This window comes from Microchirus variegatus (assembly GCF_963457635.1).
Source record: "Microchirus variegatus genome assembly, chromosome: 3".
NCBI lineage: Eukaryota > Metazoa > Chordata > Actinopteri > Pleuronectiformes > Soleidae > Microchirus > Microchirus variegatus.
This window is the reverse complement of record NC_139804.1, coordinates 2,605,201-2,618,048: the sequence shown is the minus strand read 5'-3', so window position 1 is coordinate 2,618,048 and position 12,848 is coordinate 2,605,201. Positions and strand designations below refer to the sequence as shown.

Here is a 12,848-nt window from a genome sequence, read left to right as displayed (position 1 = left end):
AGAAATCTCAAAGATGTCGAAGATGAGCAGCATCTGCCTAGGCCGGTTGGGGTGAAATGAAAAATGGGGCACAGGAAGGAGAGCTCAGCTCAGCTCCATTGTAACTGGTGGGTTTATTGGTGGCGAGGTTCCAAGTGAGCTGAACCAAAACTAAATTGAGCGCGACGGCCGACAGAAGAATCAAAGCGAAAAATGCCGAACTGTGGATCAGTTAAAAAGACTTCAAAATCCTAAACGCTCACATAGAGTGGTCCTGTTGCACATATAGTTATGGAGGTCTACTTACATACATTAACTTGTTTTTATGCTCAAAAACCTCCTTGTTGCTGTAAACGAGCCAATAGAAATCCCTCTTTTCTGACGCTGTTCCCCAGCCGCGATATTTCAGACATAAATCTCACACCCAGAAGACAGAGTTGTGTTGTGATTGGCCAGCCAGCGTAGAGCCTTCCCAACTGTCTTGTGATTGGTCAATACCCAGAAGCGACATATTTGCACACCAGCTCTCAGAAGTGCAGCTCCCCCTTCTGGAACGGTGGATGCACTGCTACTCATTATCAAAACATTGTTTTAACAATGTTTAAAAATAGCTTCTTCACGACTCCCCGCTGCAGTGCCTTTGACGACCTTTGACCCGGGAGTCAGAAGACACTGTCGCTCGTGAAACACCTCCACAACGGACGTTATTCTTCTTCTGCGGTTCAATGTACGCAACCGGATGTGCCCGGAGCAGGACCTGCTGTTCAGGAGAACCGCTGTTTACGTAACCGTAACGGGTTTTTTCAGAGATCTCACTGAGCCCGGGATTTACAATAAAACGCAGCGTTCTCAGCAGTGGCTGAACTGTTTGTTTCGAACCTCCAGGGCTTCGTAAACAAGGTAATGACGCAGATGCACGCTAAAAAAACAGCGTTAATTTGAACTTCCGGTCTAGGTCCGCTTTAAAACTTGTGCTAATCTCCAACATTTAGCAAAGGAAATGTCTAAAATCTCAACATTTAACAGAGAAGTCTGTCGTATTTAGCGATCGTGAGCCGAATCGCTGCTAACAAATCTTTTTTCTTTTAAATCAACTGATTCTAATGATTCAGTTGCACCCAAAACATCTGCTCTACACGTCACTAGCTTGTGTCGCGTATAAAAACACATCACGGCAGTTCCTCGATGAAGTAATGGAAAACGAACCATTAGAGCCGAGCTGTGCCGTGCCGGTACTGTATAGTGGAAAAGCCATAGTGTATAGCCATAACTGTTTTGTGTTATAAACTCACTCTCTCTCTCACACACACACACTCTGACTGTGTCGAGTCCTTCCTATTTCACATGACAGAACCCTCGGGTGCAAAAAGAAAAAAAAACAATTTGTGAAATTGACAAGGATCTAAGTGCTGCGAGCCTTAAGACACATCACATGACTAAAAGGCCTCTCGAGAAAGAGAAAAAAAGGAGAAAATAAGACGGTACGCGTTTGAGCAATACCAACAATAATATTTATTACAACAAACATGAGAGAGAGAGAGAGAGAGAGACAGAGAGATCACAAAGTACTGTGAGAGAGCTCTATCGTTACAAGAGGTTTGTCAAACTAACACTTGGAAAAGTAAGATTTCAGTCATTTAAGAATACAAGGGCATGCAGAGTCAGGAGGAGGCAACAGAACCAAAGAATCAAAGGAAACAAACAGCGAGAAGGTGAAACAAGGATTATCTTCCAAGCAGAAACCAGAATGAGAAGGCACATTCACAGACTAAAAATCACTAACTCTGGGGAGATAACACTTTTGGTTTTTTCATATCAGAATATAAAGCATTTTTTGTTGTCGTTTTGTTTTGTTTTTTTTGGAAAGAGATTTTTCGATTACAGAACATTTGAAAAGCCAGATAATCCAAAAACAATGAGCTCGAGGCGAGAGGCGTTAAAACCCTTTGAGGACGAGGGGAAAACCTGAACATTTGAATTTATGAGGCATTTTGTCAATTTATGATCATAATAATCATTTAAATTTAGTTTCTGTGAGGTATTCAAGCACTCAAAGGGTTACAGAAAAACAAAGAGGGGCCGTCCTTACACCTGACATCCCAAAATTACATCTAATCACAGATGCAGGAGCAGATTTAAAGAGACAGTATCCTTTTATTATTATTATTATTATTATTATTATTTCTTTTGCTACAACAAAGTCTTTCCCCAAAGAATCATCATCAAAGTTTGGATCATAATCACACTAAACTAAAATACTAAATACTGTAAAGCTACATTTAAATTTACATCAACAACAAGATCTGGGAGAGTTTCTAGTCTCAAAATAAGAGCTCATATTCCTGTAATAAAAATACACTATTAAATCTGTCAAGTATACATTTTTTTCCCTCTCACTTTTCGGTAAAAACCACTTGCAATACTGTTTTTTTTTTTTTTAAGCATAAAATTGTGTATTACTTTCTTGTCAATTTCACAAATTGAAAAAAGCAGGCACACTTGCAGCATCAAAAGCAAGGCAGGGAGGGTAACGCTAGCTTCTCCAGCGTGACGCGGCGCGTGGTTAAAGAGTCATGCTGCAGTAATACAGGTTCAACTTACAGGTGAGATAAAAAGAAAGGGAACAAAATAAGGAGAGAGAGAAGGGTCATTCGGGGTTCATTTTGCGCTCCGGACGCAAAAGGAACCGCTCGTGGAAAGAAATACTGTCTCTTTAAGGTGGCGTACACGTACAGAGGAAACAGTGAAAACAGTGCAAAAGCAGAGGTGAGAAGCGTCTGAGCGACAAGAGCAGATCCATGTGGAAGGAAAAGAAGAAGCCTTTAGGAATGTTGTGCACTAACTCTGCTCAGACGGACGGGAGCTTTGCATGAAAAGCTGAATTTCCACTCGGTAACACAGAGCCCGGGAGGTGACGTCAGTGGGAGGTTATGTGGGGAATTTCTTTCTTTCCTGGCGTCCACGTCGCGTCTGATACGCTAATTTAGATTTTCTGCGTCTCGCCTATTTTACACAAGGGACGTCGTCTCTATGCTAGTTATATCCATAAATGAAGACACGAGACAAGATATGGTCTTAGAGTTTTAACTACCACGGATTTTCCCGCTTTTTAATATATTTATCAAATGTATTTAGTGCTGCGCAACGGCCTTAACGGCGTTAACGATAACGTGACGTCATGTTTACGTGCTGTGTCAGCAGAGTCTAGGCACTGTTTAGCAGTTAGCTCTGTTAGCTCCGTTAGCTACGCCTACAGTGGAACTGGAGCGGTCTGTTTATTAGCGCTACAAATAACCAGCATGTACTGCGTATGTGTGCCTCTGCTTTTAAAGTTTAGCGTTACTTTAGAGACTCATTTTAACAATCGGGAGTCACGTAAACATGACGTCACGCGCGTCTTTTTCTGGTCAGTCGTCATGGAAACGCGGCATGTGTTAATGTGCATTAAAGTTGATGCGTTTACGTGCCCAGCACTGTATTTATTATATTGAATGCATTTAAGAAACACACTAAATATTACGCATAAAATAAAATTAAATGGAAATGACGCAATTATATTAATAAAAAAAGAGGACATTTTCTGGCTAATTATTTGTGTTTAAGCAGAATCTGACGATATATCTATAATTACAATTGGTTTGATTTGTATCGTGATCTATATCGATAATATTGAAAAGTATACCGTGATCTTGATAATCTCTTGTAAGCTCTGTTGAAGTTTCAGCTTCTTAAATGTGAATATTTTCTGCTTTCATTGCTCCATATAACAGAGAAATCATTCAAACTGAAATCATGTCATTGATTAATTTTTTTTTACCATATTGTATTTTATTTTATCCTATTTTTACTCTTATCTTTACGTTGTAAATGTGTGTTCCCCCCGGGAGGAGGAATAAAGTCATTCAATTCAAATTCAATTCAATTAATGAAGATTATTTCCTCTGCAGGTCACGCCATATATTTTTCTTTATCCCACAGACGTCACCTCGCCGTGGGCTCTGTGCGACACAGAGACGACCGCTCGGGTTAAACCACAATCCTGTCCTCTGTAGTGAAACTGAAATAAGGCAATGACGATGTTAAAAAAAAAAGAAGTAAAAACCTGAAATTGGAGACTTTGACCTGACGGAGATGAAATGAATGACTTTTGTAATGTTTTCAATGAAACATGAGTCATGACATGGAAGTGAGACGCTGGATGAATAAACGATGAGCAGTGGAATAAGAAGAAGAGACGGAGCAGTGACTCATGTTCACTCATGTTTGATTCTGGATTAAAAACTAGCTCAAACGAAACTAATACGCCGACTCATTCAGGGCTGCGACGATTAATCGATTATTCATTGATGACTAAATTAATCGTTCAGCTTCTTAAATGTGGATATTTTAAATTTTTTTGGCTCCAAAATAACAAAGAAATCATTAGAACTGAATCATTTTGGTTTGTGGACAGAACTTTAACTTCAATTTTGAGGTTTGGGAAACACTGATGAACATTTTATGGACCAAACAACTAACGGATGAATCAATTATGTAAAGAAAATTCAGTCGTGGCCCTAAATTAATGAATTAAACAAATAAACAAACACAGTCAAGAGCTGCAACTAACAGTTATTTTCAGAGTCGTTTATTTTCCCGATTAATTGACTTAAATGTTGATTTTCAGTGTTCATGTGATGTACTCAGTTTTAACTTAACTTCACATTTGTTTGTTATATGGAGCAAAAAAAAACTTAATAACCGATTAACCATTGCAGCCCTACGGAAATTAGTCGCAAAAATCTCGTATAATACTGCGTGAAAAGATTTGAAAATTCCGCAGTCTAATACAACAGCACAGTAGGTGCTATAGTATATACTGTTTAATAGTGTACTGGGTCCAGCTATCATGACTCTGCAGATTTTGTGACACCAAGTGCAAGCGCTGCTCTGTTTCACGGTCGCTCGTTCGCCGTGGCTGCATGCAGCGCACACCGTCTATTAATGGTTAAATAAATAAATAAATAAATAAATAATATTTCCAGCCATTCAAAAATGATATTATCTGGAATTAAATAAGCACAAACCAAACGGCGACAGGCGAACGACGGCTTACAGATAACGAGTTGCAGCCTATTGTGCGAAACCTGCGATTGAAATAAACAAGAAGATCATCAGCGTAACGGCGGAGTCTACTCTGTGCAACACACACACACACACACACACACATCACTGGTTAATAAATTAAGATATGTGCCAGGTATTAATTATAATATGTTTGTAAAAAAAAAACAAGGAATGTGTAAATAAAATAGGAAATAAATAAATAAATATGTTGAAATGGATGATGAGATGCAGAATGAAGGATATGTATAATCATGATATGTTATTTTTCCATGTCGATTTCGGTCCGACTTTGAATACTTTAAAAGGTGATAGTTTAGGGTTTGTTTGTTTTTTTAAAGTACGGTTGTAAGAGTTTAAAAAAAATACTGCATTTGAGACGACACAAGAGAAACGTTCACCTCATAAAATCCATGTCTGCTTTAGTCTATGACGGTTTTTAGACCATGTTTGCTGCTGTATCTTTGTCCTCCTACACCAAAGCCCAGAGAGAAAACCATGGTTTTAAGCTCTCGAGGACACAGGAGCTGCTGGTCTACTGTGGTCTCGTTTGGCTAAGTTTGTGTCACTGAGGTAAATCTTAACAGAGGACTTTAAACGGATGAAAAACTCTTGTGTGCTGTGATGAAAAATCGACCATTTTCTCTATCAGGGTCTCTGCAGGTTTCAACAAGTCAAATTTAAGACTTTTTTAAGACCATAATGAATACAATTTAAGTAACTTTTCAAAAAAGTACATAAGAAATGAGGGAAATTGGAGCCACAAATAGTTGAACTTGCACTTACCCATCTTATGCAAGCAATTTGGCTCAGCTGTGGGCTTTCGTTAAGTTTTCTCCGCTGCTATGCTAAGCTATGCTAACACACCGCGGCGCGCCCAGCACACTAGCTAGTAGTGCTCGATAAAAGCGAGACAAGTTTATGCGTGTTTTAAATAAAAGTAATGCTCATAGAATTTTAAGACCTTTTATGAAACTTTAGGAGAATTTTAGACATTTTAAGGCCTTAAATTCAAACGATTGGATTTAAGACTTTTCAAGACCCCGCAGATACCCTGTCTATGGACTTTGGTGCAGGAGTATAGATGATTTAAAAAGGTTTTCAGTGAGAAAAGGTTGTGTATGGCTGTTCTTATAGATATTATAGACTTAAAGTAGGTGTAGGACTTTATGAGGTGAAGTAGCTAAAATCTGTTCTCCCTTCCGTCCCTGTGAGTCTGACCGCTGTGCTCAGCAGATTCAGCGTCAAACCCTCTTACAACCCCACTGAAAAACCCCTGAACGATTCCTTACGCCTTTTGCCCTTGAGCCGTTTAATGGCGGGCACTGAGAAAGAGAAGCCACTTGCGGCTCGTGGGAAGCGTCAGAGCCTCACCAGAGCAGACGCACTAGTTCCTCACCTGTGGCGGGCGGCTGGTGGGCCGAGAGACCCGGCAAATCCAGAGAGCTGTCCGACATCACGTGCTTCAGGTCGCCGCCCATGTCCGACAGCTTCATGTCCAGCTGCACCGACAGCGCGTCCTCCGAGTCGTCCTTGCCCGCGCTGCTGCCCCCGATGGACGGGAGGTCCAGCGACTTGACGGACGCCGAGTCCTCTTTGCCGTGTTTGAACGCCGCCACCTTGTCCAGCGTCTTCTCCGAGGCGCCGAGCGCCGTGCAGAACTTGGAGGACTGGAAGTCGGCGAAGTCGTCCGCGTCGCTCCGGAGCGACGAGAAGGAGCCGCCGCCGCCGCCGCTTTCCTTGGCGTCATCGTAGGCGAGGCCTCCCTCCAGGGATAGCTGTTTGAAGACGTCATACTTGTCTGAGTTCTGCTGCGGCCTCTGCTGATGCTGCTGCTGCTGCGTGGACGTCTCACCTTGGACTCCGACGACGCTGCTGCTGCTGCTGCTGTCGCCTTTAGGTTCTCCGCCAGAGCTGCCGAACGCCATGAAGTCAGCAAAGTCGTCGTGAGGCGCCGCTGCCGCCACGGCTCCCCCTGCTGCCGAAGGTTGAGCGGCGTCAGAGGAGGAGCCAAAGAGGGCGAAGTCACCGAAATCATCCGTACCTCCTCCTGGGGGTTTAGCGCCACCTGGCAGGAGCACTAAAGAGGGCGGGACAGACACGGAGGGGAAGCTGCTGGGTTTTGTCTCAGTGGGGGCAGGAAGTGAAGGAGCTATAGAGGAGAAAAGGTCCAGGTCAGCTATGTTGAGAGGGTTTTTGGACTGAGGAAGAGACGCTGCTGGCTGCTGCTGCTGCTGCTGCTGCGGTAACTGTTGTAGAGACTGAGAGTTTGGGAAAGCAGAAGGGAAGGCAGGCTGGAAGAGTTTGGCCGGTTCTGCAGGGTCTAGAGGAGAGACGCTGTCCGCGGTTTTAAAGTCTGTGAAGCCATCGTCGGCGCTGACAGACTTGAAATCTGCAAAACCTTCACCTGCGGGAAAAACACACACAAAGCACAATAATGAGTCTAAACTTCAGTCTTCTACGAGCTACAGAGAACAGCAAACATCACAGCACAAGAATCTGTAGAAAAAATAAATCCCTCATAACCTCATGCACTAGAGGACGAACCATACGGGTTTTTCTATAACTGATGCCAGTTTTTAGAAATCAGGGCCAACAATTTATTCATTCAAAAAGAAAACTTAAATTATTATTATTAACACATACACTGTAGTGACATTATATACCGTTTATTTTTTAAATAAAAACATTGTAAAAACTACTTCCGGGCACGTTAACGGCGGCAGCGTTAGCGAGCGTGACGTCATGTTTACGTGACTCCCGATTGTTAAAATGAGTCTCTAAAGTAACGCTAAACTAAACTTTAAAAACAGAGGCACACATACACAGTACACAGGTACGCTGGTTATTTGCAGCGCTGCTCTTTTGTTTAATAAACAAACCCCTCCAGTTCCACTGTTGGCGCGCTAACTGGCGCTAAAGGAGCTAACTGGTGCATGGACTCTGCTGCCGCTGCACGCAAGCATGACTTCACACTCGTCTTTTTCCAGTCAGTCGTCATGGAAACACGTCATGCGTTAACGCTGACGCTTTAGCGCGTTATCGTGCCCAGCACTAGTAAAAAACAAAGATTGAGTTTCCTCTATATCGGAGTATATTTGTCTCCAAGTTCTGTCTTATTGTCGTTTGTTTTAAAAGAAAAAAATCAAACAGAAAACTCCACACAGAAGAAATCAGTGGTGATGTGAAAACGTCTTTTTGGTTTTTCCACAGATTCGAGCATCATAACATTGAGATAAAAGCACAGCAAAGAAGTCAGAATGCATCTTTAAATCTCTGAGCTGTCACTCAGTGTGTGTGTGTGTGTGTGTGTGTGTGCAGAGGAAGGAAAAACACAGAGGAGGAAGAAAATAATGGGCTCATTAAGGAGGAAAAGTCACTGCAGAGCTGGACTTACTGGAGAAGTAAGAGCGACTCCCAACGGAATCTGTTCTAATGAAACAGGGACGGGAAACGCACTGGTGTCAACAACAACACCACAGAACCACAGCCAGCAGAATATACTGAAAAACATCATCTCCCTGTTTCCCTGACTCATATATATATATATATATAAATATACAAACATGTCATTCAGAACAAAAACAGATCAGTGAACGCTTTAAAAACATCTTCTTACCGACTGGTTTCTTGTCAGCTGGTTGTTCAAGCTGCCGGAAAACGCTGTATTTGTCTCCAACATCTGAATAAAATAAGAACATAACAATATTACATTCACTGAACATGCAGAAAGTTGTTGTTTATATTTCTTTTTAAAGACAACAATTTAACTTTACGTTGCAATACATAACATTAAGAGATTAACAGTGATAAAATGTTATATTTATGGCTATAAAAACAGATATATAATACTATATAGATTCATATACTGTATAATAGGTTAATCAGTGACGAAGATAATCATTAAAAGTGACCTGAAAGGATATCATTTCATGATTTTTCAAGTACTTTTTTGCAAAACTGTGGATGAAATGTTCTTTGTGAAATTAGAAGCCCTCACAGAGGAGGTATCAAGGAAAAAAATATGAGTTTTATATATTTTTTATAATAATAATACATGTAACTTTGTCAAGTAAACTTCGTACGAGTCTGTTGATGTCAGAAATGATATTTTATCTTTGTTCTTTTCTACTTAAATGTTTAAACAGTCACATGTGAGGAGTGTGTGGAGGTTTTACCTGAGTGTGTGTGGGCTGTGGACTCTGCAGGTGGATCCACAGACAGCTGTTTGAAGACGGCGTATTTATCAGAGGACGCCGCGGAGGAGGAAGAGGAGGCGGAGCCAGACACTGGTGTCAGCATGACAGGAACACTGCAGGGACACAAAAGGCCTGAGTCACACACACACACACATATACATACAGCACCAGAAAGCTTCAATAGTCAGGTTTTAATCCCTGTAATCCGACTGAACATTTACTTTAAGCTCCCAGAGTTGGAAACCAGGTCCTTCCTGTTAAACACTTTCTCATCCTCCTCACCGTTCGAGCAGAGATGGATTGATATCACAACATTTGATTATCAGACCATGTGAGGGTAGTCTTGTATATGTACACTACCGTTCAAAGGTTTGGGTTCACCTATACAATTTTGTTGTTTTCCATTAAAAGTCAGACTTTTATTTATCAAAAGAATTGCAAAATGAATAGAAAATATAGTCAAGACATTGACAAGATTAGAAATAATGTGCTAACATCATTGCAGAAGGGTTTTCAAGGGTTTTCTAATCATCCAATAGCCTTCTAAAACAATGTACCATTAGAACACTGGAAATGTAGTCGTTTACCACATTAACAATGTATAGAGTGTATTTATGATTCATTTAATGTTATATTCATTGAAAAAAAAAAGGGATTTTCCTTCAAAAATAAGGAAATTTCTCAACAAAAAAAATTCTCTCCAAATGTAATTTTTTTCTCAGTTTTTTTCCCTTACAATTTTATTTTCTTTCTCAAAATGTAATTCTTTTTTCTCAATTTTTTTTCTCTCAAAATTTGATTTTTTTTTCAAAAAAAAAAAAAAAAATCTAAATATTTGATTTTTTTTTCAAAAAATTTGGGGTTTTTTTTCAAAAAAATTGATTATTTTTTTTTTTCAAAAAATTTGATTTATTTATTTTGTATTAAGAAATAAATAAATAAATCCCAGTCAAGACACAAATTGTTGTTTGTACACGTGTGGTTTTGACTTAATGTGACCTCCGTGCATCCTAACAATACTGCCATGTACAAAAACACATGATTTTATCATGTTAAAGGAGTCATTAAGCTCACTTTCCACAGCGAGACATCAGACTGTTACGCCTGTCACTCTCAGACGAGCAACTTAACATAAAGAGCCTTTCACTCGCTCATTTAATTAGACTCTACAGCAATCACACAGTCACGGGTGTAACGTTTTAAAAGTTCTCCTTTCTCTTTGTCAATCAACGGATAATTGGCTCTGAGCTCCGTCGTCTGTGAAAGAGTCCGCTGAAATGAATTCATTAAGAGATGAATTCAAACTCATTGTTATTCAGGGATGATTATTGTCAGATATTGAGTCTGGGCGGTCGACTGTAAGGTTTCAGAGACAAACAATGTAAGAAGATATAAACACTGGAAGAAAATCTAAATGAACAGGCAACCATTTTTGATAATAGATGAATGAGTTGGGAGTGTTTTTCTTCATAAAAAATCTATATCTTTGGTTTGTGGACAATTAAGACAGGAGTTAGGGAAACATTTTATGACATTTTGTGGACCAAACAATCGAGAAAATCCTCCACAGATTCATGGATTATCAAAATAACTCGGCCCTAAACATTAAAAGATGTAAGACTCGTATCCCTGACATGACTCTTGTGTGGAATTTAACTGTGGAACAGGAGGAGAGAAGAATCTGAGCAGAATGAACTGACAAAGAGCAGAGACACATGGAACATCTCAGCCTCAGCAGCTGAAATGACAGAACCACACTGAAGAGTGTGATAATGAGTCTGACTGTGCACTTGGCTTTGACCAAGACAGCAAAACTGCTGTGCTACGAAATACCACGACAGACCCCGTGTTAAATATTCAGTATGTGGGCTAAAGTAAAGTGATTGCAAATGCAGTATTTAAATTTTAAAAAAGAAAAAGGGTTAAATATCAGAGCACTTATTCACTGTACCTGTTTTGGTGCTGAGGTGTGATGGTGGTGGGGAAACTTCCTCCTGATTCCCCCTGGAACTCAGTGAAGGTGTGGTCCTTAGCTCCTGCCTTTGGAGCCTCCTGGAAATCCTGGAAGTCATCGTCATCTGCTTTGGTCGCCTGTGTCTGCAACAGTCAAAAAGAACTACAGTGATGAAGAGAACAACAATCAATCAATCAATCAATCAATCAATCAATCTATCTATCTATCTATCTATCTATCTATCTATCTATCTATCTATCTATCTATCTATCTATCTATCTATCTATCTATCTATCTATCTATCTATCTATCTATCTATCTATCTATGCACCAACATATCTATCTACCAACGTATCTATCTATCTATCCATCTATCTAGCAATGTATCTATCTATCCATCTATCCACCAACGTATCTATCTATCCATCCATCTATCAACATAACTATCTATCCATCTATCTACCAACGTATCTATCTATCCATCTATCTACCAACATATCTATCTATTCATCTATCTACCAACATATCTATCTATCTATCTATCTATCTATCTATCTATCTATCTATCTATCTATCTATCTATCTATCTATCTATCTATCTATCTATCTATCTATCTATCAACGTATCTATCTATCAACGTATCTATCTACCAACGTATCTATCTATCCATCTATCTATCTACCAACGTATCTATCTATCCATCTATCTATCTACCAACGTATCTATCAACGTATCTATCTATCTATCTATCTATCTATCTATCTATCTATCTATCTATCTATCTATCTATCTATCTATCTATCTATCTATCTATCTATCTATCTATCTATCTATCTACCAACGTATCTATCTAACTATCTAGCTATCTTCCATCGTATCTATCTATCTACAAACATATCTATCTATCTATCTATCTATCTATCTATCTATCTATCTATCTATCTATCTATCTATCTATCTATCTATCTATCTATCTATCTATCTATCTATCTATCTACCAACGTATCTATCTAACTATCTAGCTATCTTCCATCGTATCTATCTATCTACAAACATATCTATCTATCTATCTATCTATCTATCTATCTATCTATCTATCTATCTATCTATCTATCTATCTATCTATCTATCTATCTATCTATCTATCTATCTATCTACGTATCTGTCTACCTATCCATCTACCGACGTATCTACCAAACGTATCGATCTATCTATCTATCCATATATCTATAAATCTACCTTATTTACGCAACTTATACTACTTACACATCTACCTATATCTGCTCATCCCCCCACCTGACTGACTACCCATATACCCATCATCCCATCTATGCATCAACCTACATCTCAACATACCTACCTACCTACAAGCATCACCAGCTACTAGCGACATATCTACCTATGCATCTACCTACCCACCTACATATATGTACATTTACCGAGCCACATATCTATGTAGCTATATACGTATCTACCTAGCTACGTCTACGTTACCTGTGCAGGAGGAAAGCTGGCGATGAAGTTGGCGTTCGAGGGCGGTTGAGCTGGTGCTGCAGGCATCATGGCCATGACTGATGGTGTCGGTGAGGGCATGGCCATGGAGACTGGAGGC

General features: G+C 39.8%; 1 protein-coding gene across 2 annotated transcripts in view; it reads right to left on the bottom strand.

Moving 5' to 3' along the window:
* The window catches only part of synrg (synergin, gamma), a gene marked incomplete at its 5' end in the record, with an annotated part of 48,018 nt that overhangs the window by 18,452 nt on the left and 16,718 nt on the right, over positions 1–12,848 (bottom strand). For both annotated transcript variants that reach the window (XM_083887244.1, XM_083887245.1), the window contains 5 exons: positions 6,482–7,489; positions 8,702–8,764; positions 9,261–9,394; positions 11,233–11,378; positions 12,731–12,848. The exon at positions 12,731–12,848 is cut by the window's right edge and continues 128 nt beyond it. In XM_083887244.1, the coding sequence (XP_083743370.1) occupies positions 6,482–7,489; positions 8,702–8,764; positions 9,261–9,394; positions 11,233–11,378; positions 12,731–12,848 (1,469 nt within the window). The remainder of the gene's footprint in view (positions 1–6,481; positions 7,490–8,701; positions 8,765–9,260; positions 9,395–11,232; positions 11,379–12,730) is intronic.